Source organism: Equus asinus, chromosome 11 (genome assembly GCF_041296235.1).
Source record: "Equus asinus isolate D_3611 breed Donkey chromosome 11, EquAss-T2T_v2, whole genome shotgun sequence".
In the NCBI taxonomy this organism is placed as follows: Eukaryota; Metazoa; Chordata; class Mammalia; order Perissodactyla; family Equidae; genus Equus; species Equus asinus.
The window spans coordinates 21,986,597-22,014,070 of NC_091800.1; the positions used below are offsets into that span (position 1 = coordinate 21,986,597).

Genomic DNA, 27,474 nt, shown 5'->3' on the forward strand with positions numbered 1-27,474 from the left:
TTGGCATAAAGTAAAGACTAGCTAACACAATATTATAAATCATGAATGGTATTTGAATTTAAAAACCATAAATTTTCATATTACAATTTCTTTATAGGTCCAAGGCCTCATTAGCTATTTAAATTGTATATTATATCAATAAAAGTGATATTTTCTGAATTTTAACATAATTATTAGGACACAAATATATAAAGGATATTAATTGTAGACAGATAGCCCTTCCCTAGTAGATTTATAACACCATCTCGGCCATCTGGCAACCTGCCTTTCAGAATTTTCAGGCATCACAAAAATACCCTTCAGCACAGTACAACTACATGTATACAATGATCTCATATTTAAGAATATTTTTACTGACCTATACATTTGTATATTCAAACATTTAACAGTATTTATCTCTGTGGTGGACATTGAGGGGTATTTTCTTGTTTTATTTTTTCCTACGATAAACATATATTTAAAAAAAAGAAAAAGAAAAGAAAATACTCTTCATTTCAACTCCCTTAAAGAAGGTGAGAAAGGAGAGGAGAGAGGAAAAGAAGAGAGGAAAAAGAAGGAAGGGAGGCAGGAAGGAAGATTAAAAAAAAAATAACTTTCACCTCTTTTCACATGCACAATAGTTTTGAGGAAAAGTAGCCTTCTTTTAGCTACAATGAAAATAGCAGAGAAAGGCTGAAAAATCAGATTTCTGTATGAGACACCAGGACCAGCTGGTTTGTCACACTCTGTCTTATGAGGGTTATATAAGAGGCCACCCATTGTCAGCAAAAGCCAACAGTCACAGGAAAAACCACAGCAGGTAAGAGAAACAAAAATAAAAAAGTAAAAGGGTAAAAGAGACTAAAGAAAACTAAGCACTTAGTAGCCCTCTCAGTTATCGGATTAACTCTCGTGGTATCACAATGCTTGTGATAAATGCACTGATAAATACAATAACCCTTATTTTACTTAAATAATGGCCCCAAATTGCAAGAACAGTGATGCTGGCAATTTGGATATGCCAAAGAGAAACTGTAAAGTGCTTCCTTTAAGTGAAAAACGTGAAAGTTCTCAACTTAGTAAGAAAAAAAAAAAAACTTGTATATTGAGGTTGCTAAGATTTATGGTAACTTTTATTAAAGTATATTGTTATAATTATTCTATTTTATCATTGTTGCTGTTAATCTCTTATTGTGCCTAATTTATAAATTAAGCTTTATCATAGGTATGTATGTATAGGCAAAAAACATAGTACATGCAGGGTTCGGTACTATCTGCAGTTTCAGGCATGCACCGGGGTTCCTGGAAGGCATCCTCCATGGATAAGGGGGGACTACTGTACCCTTTCCACAATATAAGTAATTTTATCTTTATGAAATTTTAGTTTTAAAGTACAGATTTTTAAAACTGGAAATAACTTCAGAGATCATATCCCAATGCATATACTTACAAATATATAGTCCATTGCCCATGAAGTTTTACTTTATTAACACAAAGAAAAAGTTTAATTCAGAGTACAGTAAAACAAATATATAGTTTTGCAATATCTCCCATTACCATTACAACCTTTTTTCTTTATGCTTCTAAAAATCAAAATCTTTCCTGCCCTAAAAAATACATTCCTACAAAGAAAAAAGATTGAAGGACAGAAATTTAGCCAAAACACTCAATATCTTATGCCATTATGAAAAAAGTTTAGCTGCTTATCACTTAGGAGGAAAAAAATTTATATCAATGGAATGTAAAAGCAGATAGATCACTAAAAATAAAATTCCAAATTATAACTGCAAAAACAATATTAAAGCAAGTTTTTTTCTTAGCTAACAACTAGATCACTGAGAAAATTAGATACTCAAATGAGGTAATACAGAAAGAAAACTCTTAAAATAATGTGACACTGTCTGTGAGTCCATAAAGGAAGGGAAGAGTTGTGGGTCCTATCATCCATCACTACCAAGCCAACCTGATGTGTAATTATTATGAATACCTGTTACATTGTCTGGAATATGCAATAAATATTACTATCATATGGAAAGATTTAAGGTTTCTGTCACTTCAGAAACTAAAGGGATTTTTCTTCACTTTACAATAAAAAGGTTTTTGCTTGCTTACTAATTTTCTTTATCCTTTGAAACCTTATGTTAAAATTTCCCAGGGAGTCACAGTAATGTCCCACAATTGTTGTAAACACCTTTCCATACATTTAAGGAAGACGAAACGAGAATTCTAAATACATTTTTAAAACAAAAGCAGACTTCAGTATATAATTTCTTTATATAAGCAATGGGTGTTATTTTTAACATAATTAACATTTTTTACTCAGACCAGGACAGGAAACTCTAAGGTCTACTCCAACTCTCAGATCTAGAATTAGAATTTATACAATTTACTAAAAAAAAAAAAAAAGAAAAGCTCTAATCAGGAACATAATGGAGAGGGGGAGAAATACAATTTATTCACCAAAGTGAATAGGAGTTTCATTTAACTACATGTCATTATAAAAAAGTATGAAAAATGCAGAAAAAGCAAATTTTGTTCTGCCTGTTCTTGTCTTTTTAATAACTGCTATTACACAAAACAAATGATATTATATGAATATAAATGTCTGAAAATCAAACTATGGAAGGTAAATTTTTCATTTGGGAGAAATAAGTAAAATAATTTCGAAATAGTTTGCTATTTATTAGCTGAATATGTAACTGGGCCCTAAGATGATCAAGTTATAGCACTAATTAAATTTGTAAATATAATCAATTGTCACAAGACATGTCACCTGAGATTTCCTTGCCTGGGACAAAATACCAAAGAAAATCTTAGATACAAAAAAAATTTAGTTTTAATATTTAGTTCTTGGTAAGAAAAAAATCATAAAACTTCTGGATTTCAACTTCTATATAATAAACTGAAGTCAGTTAAGAAGGAAAAGTAAACCAAAAATTGCAAAGTGTTCTAGAAACATTAATAAGGAAAAATAACATCTGTTGCAGGCCTAGTAGATACAAGGAACTATGTACTTCATCTACACAGTTTTCTCATTTACTCCTTACAACAACCCTAATGGCAGGTATTTTTATATACAGGTTCAACGTGAGCAAATTAACACACAGAAGAGTTAGCAATTGGAACAAGTGAACACAATTAAGTGGCAAAGTAGGGGTTCTAACCCAAGTTGGACTTTAAATTCTGTTCCTTGTACTATAAATAGTATTGATAATAACATTTATACATATTATTATTTTATCCTTGGATTTACCATTATTTATTGTTATGATAAACCAAAATTTTTCTATGCTTTAAGTAATAAAGTAAATGGAATATGTTCTGAGTAAATCTCTGTTAAGAGTTCAAAGATTAGCTATTTCAATTTAATAGTCTTTTGCTCAACTGATTAACATAAATTACTATGGGAAACACAATATGAAAAAAAGTCAATATATGCAAAATAAGAATTTTCTTTCTTAGAAAATTGACTGATTATTTTAAAATGTACTTTATCACCCTATGTTAATCTGTTAATTTGACGAAATTACAGCTTGAATTCAAGCTGTTATCAGTTTCTTTAAACTCATAAGAATAAGGCAATAATTTACCCACAAACCATATATGTAAAAATAAAACATTTTACCTTTAGAGGCCTGCACACACCCTCAGTGATATGCCCAACAACTTCCTGAATATTTTCTTCAACGCCTACAATTAATTATAACATAACTGAAAAATTTTTTTTCCGATTACAGTTTGCCTCGCCTAAGTTCAACAAACTAACAAACAATAATACATATGACTAATGGCACTAATAAAAAACATTTATAATAGCCATAACAATATTTTATTAAATTCGCTATCTTTTAGGACATTACCAATTATGTTAATATCTGAGTCTAGAGCCCTGTTAATTCATTTGACTACTGATTAATAAAATGAACATGATTCCTGTGAAAGAGTAAATACATGAGTCAAGGGGAAGAAGACTGTTAAACGTCCTAACTGAAAGGAGTGACGTGAAGATGCGCTAGCATTCGTTCCACAGACAGCCTATTCCAGGCAGCGGCACTTACCACACAAGCTGAGAGTAGAAAGACGGAAAACATACCTTGCAATCTAATGGAAAACTAACACTTACTAAATACTGACTGTTTATCAAACTCTGTCTTAGGTCCTTGATGTTTACTGCTTGTAACCACCTTCACTTTTACAGATGGAGAAACTGAGGCTTGGAAAAATTAAGCCGTTCCCACAGAATAACCTATTTCACCTAATTCCAATATATTTTCTTCCCACCTCTTAAGGCTGCGTATCATATATATTTTACTAAAACATTTTTTAAGAAATACACTCCTTTAAACTGGGTAATTAGCAAAAGAGAAAACAACTTTACAAAGTGCAGACTTTGTGCCAATCTAACATATGTGCTGAGTCTAATCTCAATACCAAAGAGTTAAAAACCAGGAGGTTAAGTCTTGCACCAATTTGTGCACTGGTCTCTCCTGCAGATTACTGGTGAAGCAGAACGATGTGGGGCTAAGCTATGCAAAACAGTCAAGTGATACCAGTCACAATATTTCTCTTCATGTCCTATCAAAAACAGAGCATCTTAATTATCCATTAACCCCTTCTGTAACAGGCATCTTAAGGTAGTCACAGCTAAGATTTGAAATTCTGTAAACCACAGACATGAGCAACGCAAAAATAGTAGTTTTTCTTCCTTGAAATCGAGACCAAAATTTTAAAAACATTTAGTATATATGTAGTTATTCAAAAACTTTAAAACACATGAGAATGAAAAAAGGGGGAAGGCAGTAGAAAGGAAAGAATTAGCAGTTTAATGACCGTAAGCAAGTCACTCAGCCGGTTTACTCACAGATAAAATGAGGATAACGCCATCTTCTGCCCTCAAAGTGTGGTGGCACAGAAGACCTGAGATAACGTATGTTAGGCACTCCAGAAATGCCTTAAAAGTGAAGCAGGAGGGGCCAGCCTGGTGTGACAGTGATTAAGTTTGCACGCTCTGCCTTGGCGGCCCAGGGTTCGCCAATTCAGATCCAGGGCACGAACCTGTGCATTGCTTATCAAGCCACGCTGTGGCAGGAGTCTCACAAATAAAATAGAGGAAGATGGGCACAGATGTTAGCTCAGGGCTAATCTTCCTCAAAAAAAAAGTGAAGCAGGAGTCCAGGCTTGATAACAAGGGTCAGCTATGAAAGTGTGAAGAGTCGTGTGACAGGATGAAAGTGATGGAGGAAAAAGTCTATTAGCAGAAAAAGTGGGAAACTAGAGAGAGGAAGATTAATTGGATGCTTATTGTACTATCTAGGTGTGAAGAGTTTATCTCCATAAAGAAGACAGCAATAAGAATAGAAACAGAGAAGCCTTGTGTTATTTTCTATATTTAGGCATTAGTAATAACACTGGGAGGACCCACCTTGTGTAGTCACATGCTTTAAGAGAGCTTCAAGGTGTTCTTTTTCAGAAGCAGTAGCTTGATGGAGCCAAGCCAACATATCTCCTACATACCTAATAAAAAAACTAAATGTTAGTAAAGATTTCCTTCAGAAAAACACCAAATACTCCAAATTTATCTGATTATTGTACCTCAAAGGGTCATGGGAGTGCATTTCAATAGGTCTAGGTGTACCTCCTGGGCCCCCTCTTGTAAGAGCATCAATAAATCCACGAACAACTGTACTTCTTCTGGCTGTTCCAAACTCATCTAAGGTATATCTAGAAGAAAAGTTGTACAAAAAACAGTTGTTTTTCTTCCTAATGGTTATATCAAACTATTCCCGCAATTTCTGAGATAAACAAGACATCTAAAGCTTCTTTACACAACTTTCTCAAGCAGTACTATTCTTAACAAAAATATTTATGAAATAACTTTATCCTAATGAAAATCCATCTAAAGGTACATCTTTTTATTCCTCATAAGAAGGAATGCTGGGAGTGGGGATCAATAACAGAGCATGGTAATAAGGGACAGAACACCACATTTGGTAAAAGTAAAGACCAAGGTAAGGTGGGAATCCTGGACTCTTCAGGTTTCAGTACCCTCCTCGTCCCAGACATGATGCTCCACTGTTCACATTAGGCCATAATATTCAGTTCTCAGAGGCTAGTTACAGTGACAACTCTGCAATCCAAAAAGCAAGACTTTTTCTTCTACATTAAAAAATTCTTGAGCCAGCCCTGATTGCCTAGCAGTTCAAGTTCAGCACATCTGCTTAGCAGCCTGGGTTCGGTTCCTGGGCGTGGAACCACACAACTCATTTGTCAGTAGCCATGCTGTGGTGGCAGCTCACAGAGAAGAACTAGAGGGACTTACAACTAGAATATACAACTATATACCGGGGCTTTGGGGAGACAAAAAAAGAGAAGAAGATTAGCAACAGACGCTAGCTCAGAGTGAATCTTTCCCAGCAAAAAAAAAAAAAAATTCCCCTTTATACATATTATCACAATTTACCATCAAAATTTGCCCAAAACATAGTATCCATATTTAAAACCTTATTTTGACTTCAATATTAGACATATTATATGCTTCTTAAATTCACTGACCAACTAGGCATACAGAGCAAATACTTTCTCTTATGCATATTTAGAAGTCATCCATTGTGGTTGAAAAGGCAAAAAACGATTTCTATGGTGAGGGATTTTTAGGGAAGGGAAGCTTTGAACTGGGGGTTCAGACAATTTGGGGTGAAATCACAGGATGGACTGAAGTTTCCAAGAGTACCCATTTCTTTGAATAAAATCAGTCTTTGCTTCCCATTATCACCACCATTCCTTACACCCATCACCCCATTCAAAGTTCTTTCTATTTTAAAAGTACACAGGAAAATAAAATATTTTTTCTCAGTCCATTATCAGCAGATTCTAGACCCATTAACTTATAAATCCCTAAACAGTATTCTAACAGACTAAGTATTAAGAATTATTTCATTACTGTACATATAAAAAAAGTTACCAAAATTTCTCAAAGATTTCCAAAGAATTAACTTCCTAGGCTATACTGCTTTCTTTGATATGCTACTGATTTAACGAAAAATTCACATTGTTTTAAACACAAGAAAGCTGGAAGAGGGAATATTTTTAAATAAAGGGGAAAGCATAGTGGTCAACAGCTATAAATTTTTAGGAATCTGAACCTTTTTAAAGGACTGCTCACTAGTAACCAGATCATGGTTCTTTGTGTGTGTTTGTTTTCAGCTGAATGGAAACGGTTTTGAAATTTCCTACAGTGACATACTAGCAATATTTCAACATGAAAATGCAATATCAATGTAAGTTTTTCTACTGGCACAACCGCCTTCCATTCACTATTGTTTAAAACAAGTTAGAACCACAATGCTTATTTCTATTTTTCCCCTCATGCTCTTATATTATAAATGTTCAGCGTAAAGAATGCATTCCTTTAAATGACTTAAGCTCAGATGACTACTTATCACAGCACAAACTTCACAAACTTTCACCTTTTTCTTTTGGTGAAGACAATTGGCCCTGAGCTAACTTCTGTTGCCAACCTTCCTCTTTTTGCCTGAGGAAGATTGTCCCTGAGCTAACATCTGTGCCAATCTTCCTCTATTGTGTATGTGGGACGCTGCCACAGCATGGCTTGATAGGTCCACACCCAGGATCTGAACCAGTGAACCCTGGGTCACTGAAGCAGAACACATGAACTTAACCACTATGCAACCAGGGAAGTCCCTCAAGTTTTTAAATATATAAAACAAATGCTCACTCTCAGGACCCAACTGCCCACAGTAAACAGAAACAATGTAACTTCTGTTTCTAGAACACTCACTGTGACCACAAGTTATATTAGAAACCAGTGAATCCACTGGCATTTTAAATGGGGATGAAATTATCAAGCCTGACAAACAGTGGAATCTAATCTGTATAATACCATGAAATACCAGTGAACATAAATATTACTCCTCCTGCGATAACATATAATTTGAAGCAAGAACAGCATGAGCTACAATAAACCTTCAGTAATATCTGTAGACATGAAATATCTTTTCCCAGAGACAGAAGAAAACTTCTTTGACCAAAACCAGATTCCTTTCCAATAAAGGTCAAAAATTCAAAATGCAGCTTTACAAAAGTGAAAGTTAAAATTAGGTAAATATTCTAAAATGCCTCTAGTTAAAATTAAAATCCCCCCTTTTTACGTCTAGCTATAGTAAAAAAAGAAAACCGTGGTCAAAAAGTAAATTAAAAGATGAAAAATTTTGGTCAAAAACAAAAGATGAAAGAATACTGTAAAAGCCTAAGAAATGTAACAAACACATGAAGAATGAAGAAAAATCAGCATTGTACATATTACTACATTCTTCAATAATTTATATTCTGCAGGTTTACCAAACGAAAGAAGACATCATCAATCTTTTCATTTCCACTTACAATATATTTCTTTTTGAAGAAATTTCTGCACTTGATTTATTAAAAGTTAATAATGCATAAGCATTCCTGTTATATACTACTTAAGTAAAAGTGAGTATGGCAATTTTAAAGCACTTCAATAATTGACATCTTTCTTGCACATGATATCAACACATTTGAGACACCATAATAAACACTGACACTTTTACACAATACTTAAATAAAGTTCATATAGTGCCATCTGGTGGTTAACATGACACATTATTAAGTTTTTCCTAAATTTAAAGAAACTATCACTTTGAAAATAGATGATTACTTAATGAAAGAACAATTTTCTCTCTCTCTGTTTTTTTTCTTTTTTGCTAAGGAAAATGTGCCCTAAGGTAACATCTGATACCAATCCTCCTCTTTTTTTTGCTTGAGGAAGATTAGCCCTGAGCTAACACCTGTGCCAATCTTCCTCTATTTTCTATGTGAGTTGCTGCCATAGCACGGCTGATGAGTAGTGTAGGTTGGTGCCCGGGACCCAGGCTGCTGAGGCAGAGCGCACCAAATTTAACCACTACACTGTGAGGCCAGGCCCCAATTTTCTCTTTTTTAGCATTCATCTTAATGTAATCAACTGGTCTTAAAATCCTCCTTCTTTCCCATGCCTCTGACAATCTTCCAAATTTTACAATTGGCCCCTGTTCTCTGACACATGTCCTTCAGAGAAAAATCTTCTTTGCCTCTCTGTTATAGTTTTATTGTCTTTCAGGCTTTGTCCCCATCTGTCATGTAGGCCCTGTAAGACAGGTACTATTTTTATTCTCATTTTACAGCTAAGAAAACTGAACTTACAAAGGTTCCGGAGCTTGTCAAAAAATCTAACTCAGAGCCCACCTTCTAAACCTTTATGCAATATTGCTCTTTTCCAAGGGTTAATCAAGAATGATAATTTAGTAAAAATATATTTAGATGGTAGAAGTCAGCTGACCTTTTCAGATGCCCAAAACAAAGGCATTTTTTTAAAAAATGTTAACTTTGTGAACAAATACGAATCTGTGGACAACGTAACACTTTACTAAACCCAAACGCCAAATGTTTTAAGTACTAAAGACTCTCATAATCAAACACCAATGCCTTAAAGTGAAAAAGATGGCAAAGAAATTTCAAAGTTGATAAACCCTGCTGAGCTGGCGATCAATAGCGAACATCAGTTATCACGCGAACATGCACAACATTCAGGGCTACTATGACCCTGCTCTCGCTGCTGACCCCAGAGCTAGCACAAGCTTCTGCAATTACTTTCCCAAGGTGCATGTTCTTTCTCAAAGCACATCTTTGCACCTGCTGGTCCCTCAACCTAGAATGTTCTCTCCTTCCTTTTCTTCCTGGAAAACGCCCATGCAACCTTCAGAACTCACTTCATACCTACTTCCCAGAGGAGACTTTCCCTAACGTTCATCCCTTTCCCCTACCACAGAACACTGGAGCCACAGAGCCCCTGAGACATGACCTCTAGAATTGCAATTAATAAATTCATTAAATGGATGTGTTTATGTCTGCTTCCATAAAATAAAGCAACAGCAGGCCAGGCAGTGTTTTATTGATGTTGTGTCTCTAGCGATTACAACTGTGCTTAACACTCAGTAAGTACTCAGTAAGTTGCACTGGAACGTTATTTTTCACAAAGCTGTCCCAGCATTTGTACTCTAGAACCTTATTTTAGACTCCAGAAAGGTACCAATCAGGAAGAAGAGTAATGGAGAAATCTTCTACAAACATTACCAGCATCTGAAAGTTCGAGATGATTCAGAGAAGGATTCAGTGCCTAAGTAGGGGTCCCCTGGCTGTTCCCTGAATAATAACTCCCCACTTGGTCACCCTAGTTTCATAATATTCCAGGCATCAAAAATAAAAAGTACTTACTTCTATTTTATGTGAGAAATAAGATAATAAAATTAAAATACAGAATAACAAAAAATATGTATACACGTGAATAATGCATAAAGTTCTTATCCAAAATATTATCACATATCTCTTGGCTGGCATAACATACAGGATCAAAGACCTGGACACTTTCTTTTCCTGAATCCTATTACTGGAATCCTGATTTTAAATTTTCTTTTTCATCTCTGAGCAATTATATTTTTTAGTCTATTTGACCTCCTCTCCAGGACAGGGTTGATACAGGAGTTCTACTTACAATCCCAAGGTAGTAAATGACGACAGACTGGGGAAAAGCCCCTTGGCCTCCACACAAATAAGAGGCAATCTAGATACAGGGACATCTGGGCTTTCCCCTCCATACCACATTCCATAGCACATAACATGCAAGAAGCTGATACACACACAATATGAGATGAAAATATCACTGTAAATTATCATCAAGATTACTTAAACTATTGTATATGAATTCAATAATACTGACAGTTCATGAAAATTATGGAAGAAAAAGTAGGGTTTTTTTTTTTCAATTTGGAAAAAGTCACCAACTTATATAAGACAGGTCTATCCTGCAGGGCTTCCATTGCCTTAGTTAATACTGGAGATATGTCACATGATTCTTGTGTCAATGTTCGGCATTCATCTGAAAAATAATTAACGTTATAATTCTTATTAAATTAAAGTTAAGTCTTTATTATGTCTGCTGTATAGCCAGAGTCTAAATCCTATAGCAAATATCACATCAAAAAAATGCTTGGGAAAACCTAGAGAATATGCCAATCAAAAACTAGTTGATGCTGTCAACCAAACTAAAAATTCAAGTTAAGTATTTATATAACTTCAAATGGCCAGTACACCACAAACCTCTACTTCATTTTTATTAAAAAAAGACAGTTCTGAAGAAACCAATCGATGAACAAATCTTCACTGAATAACTGGCAATGTTCAAGGTGGGAGAGGAGGAATACTAAAAACATATTACCAATTCCTTCCTTCGGGAGTAATCTTCAAGCAGTTTGCTAAAAATGTATATATGAGTAACTAATATATGGTAAATAAGATTATAATTTTTGAAGTTTAGATTTTAAACTTTGAAAAACCACAACATCAACATTTTCTTTATTTTACTCTTCTAATCTTATCCATAAAATGCTCATTAAGTGTCCACTATGTTCAAAGAACTTCAAACTTGTACAGAAATTCCCAACCTTTTGATTTATGAGGACATCACACTAGCGGTATATTTTCAGCAAGCATTGACTCAGAAAAACATACGCTTGTATGGAATTGGAGATACCTTAAAATGACTCCAGAGTCCATAGGAGTAAGAGGCCCACAGTTTGGAACCACTATGTTAGATGTCATGGAAGCACAAAGAAATATGAGGCAATGTCTTTGCCTTTGAGAAAGAAATCTAACTGGAGAGCTAAGAAATGCATATATGAAAAAAAAATAGAGTAGTACATTATTAAACACCAAATAAATATTTCTGATAGTTAGTGCTCAGAGATGTGAAAAATCACTGTGATCAAATGTAGTCATGGAGAGTTCCAGGAAGATGCAGAACCTGAACTCAGCTTTGAAGACTGAGGTAGCACCTGGGTATAGAGAGAAAGTCAGACAGCACTCCAAAGAGGAGTAAACAGGGCAAGCAAGAGAGGCAGAAAAAGAAACACATTTTGGAGATAAAGAGTAAATCATCTGAACCAGATAATTAGGTGTTCACAGTCCAGCACAGGTGTTACTACTTAAATGGATTTCATCCCTGCCCTGTCCAATAGTCAGTTGGTAACATGTATTAAAATATCATGTGCTCCTGGTTCCATTCTTGCTGTCTTAACTACATTCCTTGGTTTTAACAGATAATTTTGTGAATAGCCTATTGAAACATTTTAAAACAAAACTAAAGTAAATAAACCATTCATGGTAGGCAAAATAATGGCCCTCCAAAGATCCCTAACCCCTGGAACCTGTGAATAGGTTATATTAAATGGCAAAAGATACTGCAGATGGAATTAAGGTGACAGACCTTAAAATAGGGAGATTTCCCCAGAGTACCCAAGTGGGTCTAAGGTAATCACATAGATCTTAAAAGTGGAAGAGGCTGACAGAAGAGTTACTCAGAGATCTAAGATGGAAGAAGAGGCAAGAGAGATTCCAAGTGAGAGAGTGACTTAATTGTCCAATGCTAGCTTTGAAAATGGAGGAAGAGGCTACAAGCCAATGAATGCAGGCAGCCTCTAGGAACTGGGAAATGCCCCCAGTGACAGCCAGCGAGGAAACTCAGACCTCAGTCCTACAGATTCAAGGAACAAAATTACGCCAACAAACTGAATGTGCAAGAAAACAGACTACTCCTCAGAGCCTCTGGAAATGAATGCAACCCTGCCAACACTTTACTTTAGTGTGGTGAGAACCATGGCTGATTTCTGACCTACTGAAGGACAGGATAATAAATTTGTCTGGTTATAGGCCATTAAGTTTGTGGTAATTACAATAGCAAAAGAAAATTATAACAGCAATAGGAAATTACTTCACCGTTCATAATGCAGTTACATAAATAACGAGATGTCCAATCAACTTTAGGATAATCTAGGGTAGAAATATTGACTTTATTTTTTATTCCCATCTTCAATCAAGTATGTTTCTTGACTGACAGTAGATGCTCATGATACACACACAAACATTATGTTCAAATGTAGCGCTTTTCTTTTTAAAAATACTTTTTTGATTACTAAAATCAATATACGATATCAAATAAAGACCAAGCGAAATAAGAAAAGTCTAACACTGATATTCTTGAATACAGACCACATGAAAGAAATCACTTACTTTGAGCCCATCGATAAAGTCTTTCATAAGCTGTTTCTTGAAGCAAGGCCATTTGTTCCATAATTTCTAAACTAAAAAAAAAAATAAAGATTTACTATAATTTAAACTTTTAGTAGACAATAGCTACATTTAAGAACCTAATTATTGTTTAATTACAAATGATTTAGTTATAGTATATTAGCTTTTCATCATTTTATGGAATGATTTTTAAAATTTTTATAATTAAATAAATATTGTCAAATTTCAATACCATCATTTAGTTATCCAGCTGCTGTTTTACTCTGAACATATCAGCATACAACCTCCTCCTTATCCAAAGATACATAAAGATTAAACTCCTATTTCCCAAAATGTCAGATAGCTTCAAAAATAATCTAGCATGTTTTAAAAATTTTGGAAATATAAGAGGCAATGCAATTATGAATTGAAAAGGTTACTCACCCTGCTGTTTGTTGGTTTGTACGCAAGAGAACTTTGACATCATTATGAATCTGTTTTACTCTTCCCAATGCTTTGAAAAAATCCTTTAAAATTAAGAAATATGACTTTAAAATGTTCCTGTTTTCAGGTAAAATTACATTACTCTAAATTGAAATATCACTACAAAGGAAAAACAAATTCTTTCACCTACTCTAACAAAGCCTTCCTATATACTCATTCCAACTTTCTCTAAATTTTTATAGAAAATATAGCATTTATTTGCATTTTAAAACATATTAATTCAATGTCTACCATATGCCAAATAGTGTGCTACCTGTCAGGGACACAAAATTTATAAAGACGAAAATCCCTGTCCTTAAGAAATGTATGGTCTAGTAAGAGAGCAACACAAACCTAAAGATTACTACCTAGAGAAAATGTGCTATGTATTACACATCTCACGATTTAACCATGGCTTTCTTATCACCAAAGATGATATTTTATATATCTTTCATATGCCCATTCTTGCTCCCTTATCCAAGAGTAAAATGCAAAGTGGGATGCATAAAAGATGCTCGTTAAATATACAGAGTTGACTGATTTGAACTCCAAGATTTTTTTCCTTTAGAAAAACATACTGGAGCCTTAGTTTCCAGATAACCACAAATAGTGTTCTAACCATGAAAATAACGAATGTATTATTTTTCTTGATGAATAATATTATTTAAAAAATCTCTAGTGCTGTTTACTATTTCTGCCAAGTGGAAAAAAGGTGAGATGTCAAATATTTCAAATGTGCCAAGTTTCTCAAACTACAAGGGCAGCTATGTATGTTCCACCCAATTCTCTCACTTACTTAACTCCCTACACCCAGGTGACTGGCTCCATTCAAGCCTAGGCAATAAGATAACAGTGACATCTATCAAGAGCCACTCAATGAGACCTCACCCCCACCTCAAGAACTCTTCCTGTCCTCAGATCCCAGAATGATGACAGCAGGTGTTTACAGCCCCTCCCAGTGAGGAGACAAAAAGATTCCTTTCTGGAAAAACCGAATGTCTTCAAGAAAAAAAAAAAAAGGAAACTTTTCCCTGTTGTTTAGCATTTTGAGAGGTTTTATAGCTCTGTGTCAGTCTGTAAAGAACGGCATAGGTTAAAAAATTAATTATATGAAAAGATAAAGGATTTCTAAGAAAGACAAAAAGTTGTAAAAGAAAGAACATGTAATCATTGTAATGAAAACAGAAAATGCCATATAACTCTCCTATGAGGTCTGAAAGAAAGAGAACACGCACGTGTGTGAGAGGAGGGGGCAGGGCAGAAAGAGGCTAAATCCTCACACTTCATGACACAAAATCAATAGAAAACAGTTAACATTAGATAATCAAAGCATATCATTTTCAACTATAGATGTAGAATACAGACTTTACAAAAGAAGCAATCAACAAAGTTGAAAATGGTTGACGAAGGACTTAAGAGTGGAAAAGGTGATGTAGGTTTTCTTTATAAGCCTTGTTGTACTCTTTGACTTATATAAAAAAAAAATACATGTACTGCTTTGAAAAACAAAAAATAAGATAATTTAAAATATACATTTTAATTTTCAAATTTAAAAATATTTTCAAACTTTTTTTTCAGATGGGAAAATAAAACCTTAAAAAAAAAGATTTCTCTATAACATCTGTAACTGTTATGTTTTAAATGATTATAACAAAAGCAAGATACCTCAGTAATAGGTCCTTCTCTTGTACCTCGGAGAAGACTCATTTCATCAGAAGTCAGTTGGAACTTGGATAAGAAGGCATCAGCAACTTGTGCTCTTATTTCTAACCTTTGACTATAATAACAATAAAAAGAAAAAATAAAAATCAAGCACGCTATGCATTTGCATAGCTCTAAAACAACCTACCTCTCTGACATAATTTTAAAACAAACGTGAAAGATTCCCAACATCTTCACAAACCTCATTTCTGCCTCAAACACTGGAAACTAATCAGGGATGTTAGGTGATAAAACTAGCTGATACTGTTCTATCTCAGATACTTGAACACAGTAAAAGGAGTTAATGATCACACAAAAGAAGAAATAAGTTCACAAATGGTCCCCACATTACAAATTCTCAGCCACTTAACATGTACTTGAATAGTTTACCTTGTAATAACAAGCTTATCTTACAGGAGAGAAATATGATCATTTTCAACTAATTTCTTCTCAGTCACTAAAAAATACTAACCCTTTGAAGTCTTCACATGAAGTACACAACAACCAAAAATCAGATCTATTGTTATTCTTTATTTTACATTAGAAATACAAGTCAGGAACTCATTTACTAATTCCTCATAAATCCATAAAGTCACTTCTCCACTTCACCTTCCCCAAATTTTCTGCATATTGTGGTAATAAAAAAGTGTTTTGAAGTATATCTGCATGCAGCCTATCTAGGCTAGCTGACAACTAGGAAAAGGCACGCTCTAGCCTGGAACACAATCTGCAAGGACCTGAAGGACTGAAAAGGCTCACCATCTAGAGGCAAGTTAGAAATATACACTACCTAGGTAGAAACTGAACATTCCTGGCTCCTAGATCTTACATGTGAAGATATATAAATACAATTGTAAGTGTTTCACTAGTATTCACAGAGCAGCAATAGTCTACAGTCTAACAATATTCAAATAAAAGTGAACAAAGATAAATACTAACATTACTTGTATACACAATACAATGTGTCTGCCATCTGTTTGTACTCTTGGACTGTGAGATTTTAAATTCACAAAATCAAATGCTGCTGCTGAATAGTACAGAAAGGAAGAAAGGAAAAGTCCTCCGGGTGGCAGTGACGTTCTGTTTATCTCAAATGATAACATAAATCACTTAATTAAATCTACAGAGATTCAAATGGCATATGTCCTTAATCATCTTATTACTGATAATGACGTTAATCTTAACAGGTTTTGTTCTATACTCTTAGAGTACACTCCAATCATCATCATACAGTACTTAAATTATAAAACTTCATAAAATTCCTTGAGACTATACAAATAAAACCTTTTTGGTGCTTCTGTTGGATCTATCTTTAGAGTCAATTTACTAGGCACAGAGGAAAATTAATCCATTTAGTTTATAGCCTCATTTTGTTTTAACCAAATCTAGTATTACCCATCTTGCTCTTACCCCTTAATCATTAAAATTCATTCCAAATAATATGGTTGACTGTATCTAAAGACAGATGAATGAAATAAAGACTTCGAATCACAGGCTCTAAATCTACAAAAGATTTAGTCCAAAAATATGTTTAACATAGGCACACTGCTAAAGCAAGGGTTTGCTATCTCAAGATGACAACTTTTAAATTAGTGACAGAATAAATTCTAACCTATTTCTAAAATCATATTACTCTTTCGTTTCACCATATATATTCTCTCCAGGTAAAATTTCACAACCATTCTGGCAGTAAGTTACTGTTAGATGGTTCAATGATTTGGTTTGGTTTGTGCAACTGAGTAATATTAGTGGGGACCTACCATGTGTAAAGGCCCAAAGCCAGAGTCTGGTGTGACAAAAGCTAAATATGATGCAGAGCTTGCCCTCACCTCACATCACAAGTGAAATATGGTATCTTTTGGAGGGTTTTTAATATCTAAATAAAAGTTATAGGAAATAAATGTTAACAGAAAACGTATAAATGATGATTATAAATTACAACTTCTAGAGAATTTGAGATGTGTTCATGTAATCACTGACTATCAACTAAATATTAAGGGGAAATGCTAAGCTGCATTTCTGTGAAGACAATTCCACATTACACGCTACCTGGTAGAGCATCAGTTGTCACAATGACTGACCTCTTTCTAACCCAGCTGGAAAAATATTTCTATTTTTTACACAGTTGTCTGAATATGAATATCACGTTATACAAATAAGCCCACAGAATTTCTATTTCTAAAGCCAACTGCTTATTTAACAAAGTTTCTTCTTAAAAAGAAAAGGTAATATTTAAAAATGGAGAAACAACACTCTGTCTCCCAGGAATCTGTTATCATAATTTCTGCTATGTAATTTTCCTAAAATACATTCACACAAATGTTCACTCGGCACATCCTATCTATAGCTCTTGGGATACTAGGATGTCACAAATTTTCACTACCCAAAGCATACCAGTCCAACTCACTCTCATGGGCTTACTAAAATAACGAACATACCCTTGCTTAAATAGTTTTGAGAATATATGAACAGAAGCACAGTGTTCTAATACTGCAAAGTCCTATATATATTACCAGCTCCAATACAATGCTTATTTTTCAGTTTTATTTTCTCTTCCTCTCCTGACATTAGAATAGTTGCATTCCATATTCATTCACTCAAAAACTATTTAATCTACAATGGGTAGGCACTGGAGATACAAAAAGAGAATAAGAAATTGTCATGGTTCTCAAGGAGCACACAGTGTAGTAGGAAAAGAGACAATCAAACCAACAATTACTTATAAGAGACTGTAATTCACACTACAATACATGAATCCATATTGTACCCACCTTCATTCACACATTTACTCAGTCAACAAATATTAGTAAACCTATCTGTAAACTACTACAAGAAGAGTTTATATCGTTAACTCTTTATTATACCAGAGAGGAGTAATCATAGCTAAAAAATAAGACACAATAATTATGAAAAAAAATTACTGAAAATCTGAAAACATCTAAATTTTAAAAAGCAATCATTTTTTAATTTCACAGCAGACAATAAACACCACATCACCACCTCCAAAGAGGGAATAATCTCTCAATCCCAATATCAAGTGTAATGTTACTAAACTATTGCTTTATGTTTATTTTACTCTTGGATAATAGTTTAAAACCTTATATGCGACATCAATTTTGAATCATGATTTTTATTATTTTCTTTTAACTTTGATTTGGAGTTATCTATAATTTTATTTCTACTTAATCTCCAAATTAATGAAGAAGTGACTATATAAAGGAAAACTTACCTTTCAGCTTGAAGCTTAGTGGTTTTTACTATTAAATCTTGAGTCTGTTCCTTTGCTGCCTAAAATTATAAACATATCTCATATCAATACATTTCAATTGGATTATATTTCAGAAAACTAATATTACTACTTACTGGAGTTCAGACTTACAGCGAATGAGATCACACTCCAGAACTCAAAAGTTTAAAAAAGGCCCAAGTAATTGAAACAGATGTTTCGAGGCTCATACAATACCTTTCCTAAGAGAAACTCACTCAGAGTTCTCAATACACACATAATGCTAAGGCTTACAAGAAGCGAAAAGGTATCAGGATGCTGACTAAGAAATTTAACAGTTCATGATGCTTTTTAGTGAAATAGAGCCCTGGAAGAGCAAGTTAAGGATGAAGAGCATGACTTCAGTTATGCACATGTGAGTTGAGATACCATGAGACCTCTAAATGGAGCTGTAAGTTAAGTCACTGAAATGCTGAGTTGGAACTCGAAAGAAATGGCCAAAGACGGAGATGAAAATTTGAGAGTTGGAATATACAAACGACCCCTCATATATGGTTTTGGTGAAGATTAGAGATAGCCCTATCTGAAGGACACAGGGCTGTTCCTGACCAAGTTTCATACTAAGCAATCCTCCCTCCTTAAAGCCAGAACTGGAAGGATCAGGAGTGAAAACATGATGAAAAGGTAATCTATCCAAATATTAGGCAAATATTTACAAAGCGTATTGAAACAAAAGACAAATGTAGCCAATCAGTTTCTCTCTCAAAGACCCGAACATAAGGCAGTTAACAATGAGACAAGAAACAGTGGGCGTGAGGCAGAGATAAGGTATTCACGCCTTGAAGGGACATTAGGCAAGCCAGAATTACGTAAAAATAAAGCCACTAGTAAGCAGAAATTATAAAGTAGACAAAAACACATACAGTGGAGGGTCAGTCTGTTAAAGAGAGAATACCACAATAAACACATGAAGATACTGAGTCATTTTCATGCTGGAACACTATAATAAAGAGCCAAGCTTCTGCTGCTAATGTTTCTTTCTAGAGCTGCTAATGTTTCCAGAAGCACAAGTCCTGGGTTCTTAGAGGCCTAATCTTCTGACAAATTCTCAGATTGTCAGTGAAGTGTTCTGTCTTACTGCTTCACGCACATCCCGTCAATAACAGGGCCCCATCCCCATCTCTACTGAAGCTATGAAGCTCTTTTGAGCCTGTGTTCCTTGCAACCAAATTACATGTCTAGCAAATAGTAGATATTTTTAAGAAAACAGATTTGAACCTAGATAATTCAGCAGATCACTAACTTTTAAGGAATGGAGCTGAACATGACAGCTCCCATGGTACTCTTCTAAAATTTTTACTCTTTAAATCCAGTAATTTCCTCTTTAAACCCAAACATTTCTTCAGATGCTTATCTTTCCTAAAGTCATTTTGTTTTAAAGATCCACTTCCAGCCTTATTTTTGCCTTGTACAATTTTTTTAAATATAGTATTTCCTCAATTCTAAAAGATATTTACATTTTAAAATCTGTGAAAAAAGAATGCTTCACAAAAGCAATATCAAAAAACGCTTACTAGCTTCTTTTTACTCTGCCATTATTAAGGGTATATCTTACAAATAACATCTACTAATCACTGAAATATGATACTTGAGTACAATGTTACACAATTAAGAATTTCTGTGGATTTCCTGACTATTCATTTATAAATTGTGATAAGGATTCTGAAATAAAGTCTAATAAGATTATTATCCTAAAACAATTTCCAGTCAATTTATCTTAAATGTTAAGGATGATTATTTCTCATTAAATAATAAAAACATACTTCTAAATGTAATTTATTCAAGCAAAACCACAGTCAAAGGGATAAACAATAGCATATAAAAATTGCCAATTAAATTTCTAAATATATCTCATAATAATAACTTCTAAATTGTCCCAAATGCAAAGTATTTTAGAAAAAATAAACTTCTTAAATTAGTCCTTATAATAGTCTATAATAAAGGGGGGGGAGCATTCCAAGAAATACTTTTCTTTATGAATGAACAAATTGAAAACATTATTCCAGAGTTGACAGGAGTGGGTACTATTAAGATTGCAATTACCTATATTCAAATAAATTAGTGCCAGTGGATGAACAAACCTTTCAAAATCATGGATCTAATCCATACTAATCTAAGAATCAAAACTGAAGATAAACAACAGGTAGCATAAAATACTTTTAAATATTCTAAAAAGCTAGGAGGGAATCTTTTGCAAGTGATGAAAATGTTCTATATTTGGATTATGGTGGTTGTTTCATAGGTGTATAAAACTGTCAAAATGTATTGACCGTATACTTCCAGTGGATGCAGTTTATTGTTGTACATAAATTATTCCTCAATAAAGTTGATTGGAAAAGAAAAACAGCCCTGTCATTACAGGAAAAAAGCAGGATTGAGGGGTGCAAAGAAAATACAACAGACAAAATAGATGACATTTTTTATTTCCTACCAACTGTTTTGAAAATAGCAAGAAGAGCAAAAATACTTTGATCTTTTTACATTTAAAAACAGGTATGATAGAAAAATAAAAATATAATTAAGGATAAGAATTATACAATAAGAGGTACTACCATCTTAAGAACAGAGGAAATTGAGTAATCCCAAATAACACAAAATGTAAAATTAGTATTACAAAATAAATACAAGAGAATAATATAGAAAACTTCATAGACTATTGTTTGAGAAAAGGTATTAAATCATAAAAGCTGGAAGATGAGAAAAATAAAGTTAAAGAAAAAGAACAGTCAAAATCCTAAAAATAACAAATGTTGGAGAGGGTGTGGAGAGAAGGGAACACTCACACACTGCTGGTAGGAATGCAAACTGGTGCAGCCACTATGGAAAACAGTATGGAGATTCCTCAAAAAGCTAAAAATAGAACTACCATATGACCCAGCTATCCCACTTGGTATCTACCCAAACAATTTGAAGTCAACGATCCAAAGTAACATATGCACCCCTATGTTCACTGCAGCACTATTCACAATAGCCAAGACATGGAGACAATCCAAGTGCCCATTGACTGATGATTGGATAAAGAAGATGTGGTTTATATATACAATGGAATACTACTCAGCCAGAAAAAAAGACAAATTCATCCCATTTGCAATAACACAGAAGGACCTAGAGGGAATTATGCTAAGCAAAATAAGCCAGACTGAGAAAGACAAACACCAGATGATTTCACTCATATATAGAATACAACCAAACACATGGACAAACAAAACAAATCAGTGATTACCAGGGGAAGGGGGTCGGGGGGCAGTGGTGGTGAAGGGGAGCACTTATGTGGTGATAGTCAAGAAATAATGTACAACTGAAATCTCACATTGATGTAAACTATTATGAACTCAGTAAAAAAAAAAACTGTTCTCAAAAAAAAATAGTTAAAATCAATTACTTAGCAACAAAAGTAACATGCAAAAAATGTGAAAGGACAATATTAGTAAAGATTATACAATTATTTAAGAATTGTATAATTAACAAAGATCTAAAGATTGGAAAATAAGTAGGCCAGTAATATTTTATATACTAGTAAGAATATAAAAATTTACACAAGATAGGAAAATTAAAATTTTAGAGAAACAGGAAATTGATCAGTTCTGCAGTCAGATCATGCAAGTAGCCTACAATTAATTTGTGGAATATGCATAGATTAATGATTCTCCTAGTCAACAGTTCCAGGAGAACCTTAGAGGTAAAAGTTTGGAATAAATTGTGAAGCAGGAGACATAAGCATTATTGACTTTTAGGAGGAAGCTATTCTATTCACTATTCCAATTACATGACTGAGGGTAATTAGGTTAAGTGCTAACTCTGCAGCCAAACTAGAGGTTTTAGAAAGGCTTTAATAAACAGATGTGAAATTACAATATTTTCCTGAGATTTTTTTTTTAGGCTGAGTATGAATCACAATTAAGCTGGGTTTTTACCAGGCATAGCTTTAGATTGGACTTATTCCTAAGCCTTTATACTAAGGAATTCATTTCTGCTGGACTTAAGAGATTATCACGGTATTAAAAGGTTTATCAAAATTCTACACAGTTAGCTCTTCAATCTGGCTAGATCAAACAATAAAGGCTTCTGGAGTTAACTGAACAATATTAGTAAACCATCACCCAAAGAAACACAGACATTAATAGTTAAAAAAATAAGAAGCAGAGAGTGACATCAGCATCATGATGGAGTGAGCTTTTCCCTTAGTCTCTCGCTGATAAAACAAAAAGGACACTCATAAACCAACAGAGGACATTCATACAACACAACAGACACCTGAGAGACCCACACAGCTATACATCTGAAGGTGGAGGTGCTGGACTCACCCGGGAGGCAGTGGAAGGAGGTAAGGGAGCTCTGGCCCCCGCCCCCAACGGCAATGGCCTAGGGTGTGGGACTCTGTGCAGCAGCTGGCACGTGATTCTGAGAGGAGAACGGGGAAAGGGCAGCCCTCCATGGGAACACCTTCGCTCTTGAAGCTGACTCCCAGCCTGTGGGAACACTCAACACCAAGGAGGCTAAGCAATCGCAGGGGCATCTTCACCAAGCGGAGCAGCCCAGTAGAGCAGACAGTAAGGGCAGAGTGGGAGTGCCCCTGGGATCATGCCCACAAAAGAAAGCACCCCTCAAGCCCCCTCCCACCTGATGCACCAGCTCGGCCAATCGCCTAGAGCAGGGGACTCCCACTAGAGTAACTGTGCACCTACATGTGTAAAGCAGCGATGGCCAGCAGGCAAACACAGACAGGCCCTGATCAGCACAGCTTCCAAAGGACAGGCACAGCTGCCAGGGATTGTGGCGGGCTCAGAATACACAGCTCATGTCCCTCCTAGTGGCAAGAGGTAGAATCTGTGACCAGATACTACCACTATGCAACGGCACAAGTTAATCCCATCAAATAACATGAAAAGGTATATTAACACTCCAGACCAGAAGGAAAATGATAAGTACCCAGAAATCAATCCGGAAGTCACAGAAGTTTACAATCTAAATGACACAGAATGAAAAATAGTTGTCATAAAGAAACTCGACAAGTTACAAGAAAACTGATGATGATGGTTCAATGAAATCAGGAATAAATTAACGAACAGAGGGAATGCATCACAAAAGAGGTTGAAACTATTAAAAAAACCCAATCAGAAATGTTGCAGTTGGAAATCACAATGGATGAGATAAAGAAAAATCTGGAATCTATAAGTAGGAGAGCTGATATCACAGAGAACAAAATTAGTAATTTAGAGGAGAGAAATATAGAAATGCTTCAGATGGAGGAGGAGAGAGAACTAAGATTAGAAAGAAATGAAGAAATTCTCTGAGAAATAGCTGACTCAATTAATAAATGCAACGTAAGGATTATAGGTATTCCAGAGGGAGAAAGGAGTGGAGAGATTGTTTAAAGAAATAATAGCTAAGAATGTCCCAAACCTGGAGAAAGTGCTGGAATTACACGTAAATGAAGCCAATAAAACACCTAATTACATCAATGTAAAAAGACCTTCTCCAAGACATATATTAGTAAAACTGGCAAAAGACAATGACAAAGAAATAAGACTAAGGGCAGCAAGGCAGAAGAAAATAACTTACAAAGGAGCCCTATCAGACTTTCAGTGGATTTCTCATCACAAACCTTACAGTCTAGGAAAGTAAAATGACAGACTTAAAATTCTGAAAGACAAAAGCTTTCAGCCAAGAATACTCTATGCAGTGAAAATATCCTTCAGATATCGAGGAGAAATAAAAACTTTCCCAGGTAAACAAAAGCTGAGGTAGTTCATTGCCAGAAGACATCCCCTACAAGAAATGATCAGGAAGGGCCTCATTGAACAAGGAGATGAAAAGACAGACAAAATAAAAAAATCACAGCTCTCTATCAGAACAGGTTAGCAAACACTTATATTATAACATTAAAGATAAAGGGAGGGAAAAACATCAAAAATAACTATAATCACTTCATTTTAATCACAAATACAACACAAAACAGAATAAGCTGGGGCCAGCCCAGTGGCACAGCAGTTAAGTTCACACGTTCCGCTTTGGTGGCTTGGGGTTCACCAGTTCGGATGCTGGGTGCAGACCTACGCACCACTTGGCAAGCCATGCTGTAGCAGGCGTCCCATATATAAAGTAGAGGAAGATGGGCACAGATGTTAGCTCAGATCCAGTCTTCCTCAGCAAAAAGAGGAGGATTGGCAGCAGATGTTACCTCAGGGCTAATCTTCCTCAAAAAAAAAAAACAAAAACAGAGTAAGTTGTGACAACAATAACTTACAGAAGAGGCACAGGATGGAACCTGCTTAGACTAAGGAAATAAGAGGCTACCAGAAAATGGATTATCTCATCTATGAGATCTTTTATACATACCTTATGGTAACTACTAAAAAAAATCAGAACAGAGACACAAATGATAAATAAAGAGAAAACTGAGAAAACCATCATAGAGAACCACCAAACTGAATTGGCAGTCTGAAATACATGGAACGAGAAACAAGAGAAATACAGAACAACTGGAAAATAAGCGATAAAATGACAATATTAAGTCCTTGTATATCAATAACCACTCTAAACATAAATGGATTGAATCCGCCAATCAAAAGACACAGAGTGGCTGGATGGATTAAAAAACAAGACCCAACAACATGCTGCCTCCAGGAAACACATCTCTCCTCTAAAGACAAACTCAGGCTCAGAGTGAAGGCATACAAGATGATACTCCAAGCAAATGGCAAACAAGAGTGAAAGCAGACAATTATCTTTTGCCATACATAAAAATCAACTCAAAATGGATTAAAGACTTGAAGTTAAGATGTGAAACCATAAAACCCCTAGAAGAGAATACAGGCAGTACACTCTTTGACATCGGTCTTAGAAACATCTTTTTGAATACCATGTCTACTCAGGCAAGGGAAACAAAAGAAAAACAAACATGTGGGACTACATCAGACTAAAGAGCTTCTGCAAAGCAAAGGAAACCAGGGACAAAATGAAAAGACAACTCACCAACTGGGAGAAAGTATTTACAAATCGTATACCCAAGTGGTTAATCTCCAAAATATATAAAGAACTCATACAACTCAACAACAAAAAAACAAACAACTTGATCAAAAAAATGGTGGGGTGGGGGCCAGCCCAGTGGTGTAGTGGTTAAGTTTGCACACTCCACTTCGGTGGCCCAGGGTTCGCTGGTTAAGATCCAGGGCATGGACCTACACCACACATCAAACCATGCTGTAGCAGCATCCCACATACAAAACGGAGGAAGACCGGCACAGATGTTAGCTTGGCAACAATGTTCCTCAAGCAAAAACAGGAAGACTGGCAACAGCTGTTAGCTCAGGGCCAATCTTCCCCACCAAAAAACAAAGAAAAGAAAAATGGGCAGAGGATCTGAACAGACATTTTTCCAAAGAAGAGATACAGATGGCCAACAGACACATGAAAAGAAGTTCAACATCACTAATGACAAGGGAAATGCAAATCAAACTCCAATGAGGTATCACATTACTCTTGTTAGAATGGCCATAATTACCAAGACAAAAAACAAATGTTGGAGAGGATGCGGAGAAAAGGGAATACTCATACACTACTGGCGGGAATGCAAACTGGTACAGCCACTATGAAAATAGTACGGATATTTCTCAAAAAATTAGAATAGAAATACCATATGACTCAGCTATCCCACTACTGGGTATTTATCTAAAGAACATGAAATCAACAATACGAAGAGCCTTATGCACCCCTATGTTCACTGCAGCATTATCCACAATAGCCAAGATGGCAGCAATCCAAGTGCCCAACAATTGACGAACAGATAAAGAAGATGTGGTATATATATACAATGGAATACTAGTCAGTCATTAAAAAAGACAAAATCAGGGTCAGCCCAGTGGTCTAGCAGTTAAGTTCACATGTTCTGCTTCGGTGGCCTGGGGTTTGCCAGTTCGGATCCTGGGTGCGGACCTACACACCATTTGTCAAGCCATGCTGTAGCAGGTGTCCCACATATAAAGTAGAGGAAGATGGGCAAGGATGTTACTTCAGGGCCAGTCTTCCTCAGCAAAAAGAGGAGGATTGGTGGCAGCAGTTAGCTCAGGGCTAATCTTCCTCAAAAAAAAAAGAAAAAATCGGCCCATTTGCAACAACACTGATGGACCTTGAGGGTATTATGCTAAGTGAAATAAGCCAGACAAAGAGAAACACTGTATCATTTCACTCACACATGAAAGATAAACAAACATGTGGACAAATGGAAAACATTAGTGGTTACCAAAGGGGAAGGGGGTTGGGCATAAGAAGTAAAGGGGCACGTATACATGGTAACTAACAAATAAAGTATAAGTGAAATTTCACAATGTTATAAACTATATGACCTCAATAAAATAAATTTAAAAAATAAGCATACTATTTATATTCAAACTTCCCACAGGGCATGATGTATTAGATATCCATACATTTTGTAGACCTAACAATTTTTGAAAGCTTACTTTGTACCAGGAACTATGCTAAAATCCAGCCATTATATGGTACCTGTAGGCGACTTGTCATATCTTGACAACAGTTGCTCATTGCTCGAACATCTTCATTTATGCTTTCAAGTTCCTGAAAAGGAGAAAGAAACATCAAACATTATATATATCATCAAATAAATTTCTCTTCTGTTAGCCAAAACCTTATTTTCATCCCATGATTTTTTTTTTTTTGCCAAAGCATGACAAAAGATCCCATATTTAAGACTGGAAATGATTAAAAAGAATAACATCTAGTGTTAGAAAAGACGTAAAGAAACTAATATATTCTTTTTAGAGGGTGTAATAGGAAATGGCAAATTGATTAATAATATTAATACTTCTTTATTCAAAAATTATAATACTAAGAATTTATTCTAAAAAATTTAAACAGATGAGTTTGCAACA

General features: G+C 34.9%; 1 protein-coding gene across 1 annotated transcript in view; it reads right to left on the reverse strand.

Annotated features, from left to right (window-relative positions):
- Positions 1–27,474, reverse strand: part of COG6 (component of oligomeric golgi complex 6) — an 81,511-nt gene that overhangs the window by 47,259 nt on the left and 6,778 nt on the right. Inside the window, exons 3-11 of the mRNA XM_014868412.3 lie at positions 27,089–27,160; positions 18,530–18,588; positions 15,265–15,376; positions 13,561–13,643; positions 13,120–13,190; positions 10,837–10,930; positions 5,572–5,700; positions 5,402–5,493; positions 3,605–3,669 (exon numbers count right to left, since the gene is read on the reverse strand). Of these exons, the coding sequence (XP_014723898.1) occupies positions 3,605–3,669; positions 5,402–5,493; positions 5,572–5,700; positions 10,837–10,930; positions 13,120–13,190; positions 13,561–13,643; positions 15,265–15,376; positions 18,530–18,588; positions 27,089–27,160 (777 nt within the window). The remainder of the gene's footprint in view (positions 1–3,604; positions 3,670–5,401; positions 5,494–5,571; positions 5,701–10,836; positions 10,931–13,119; positions 13,191–13,560; positions 13,644–15,264; positions 15,377–18,529; positions 18,589–27,088; positions 27,161–27,474) is intronic.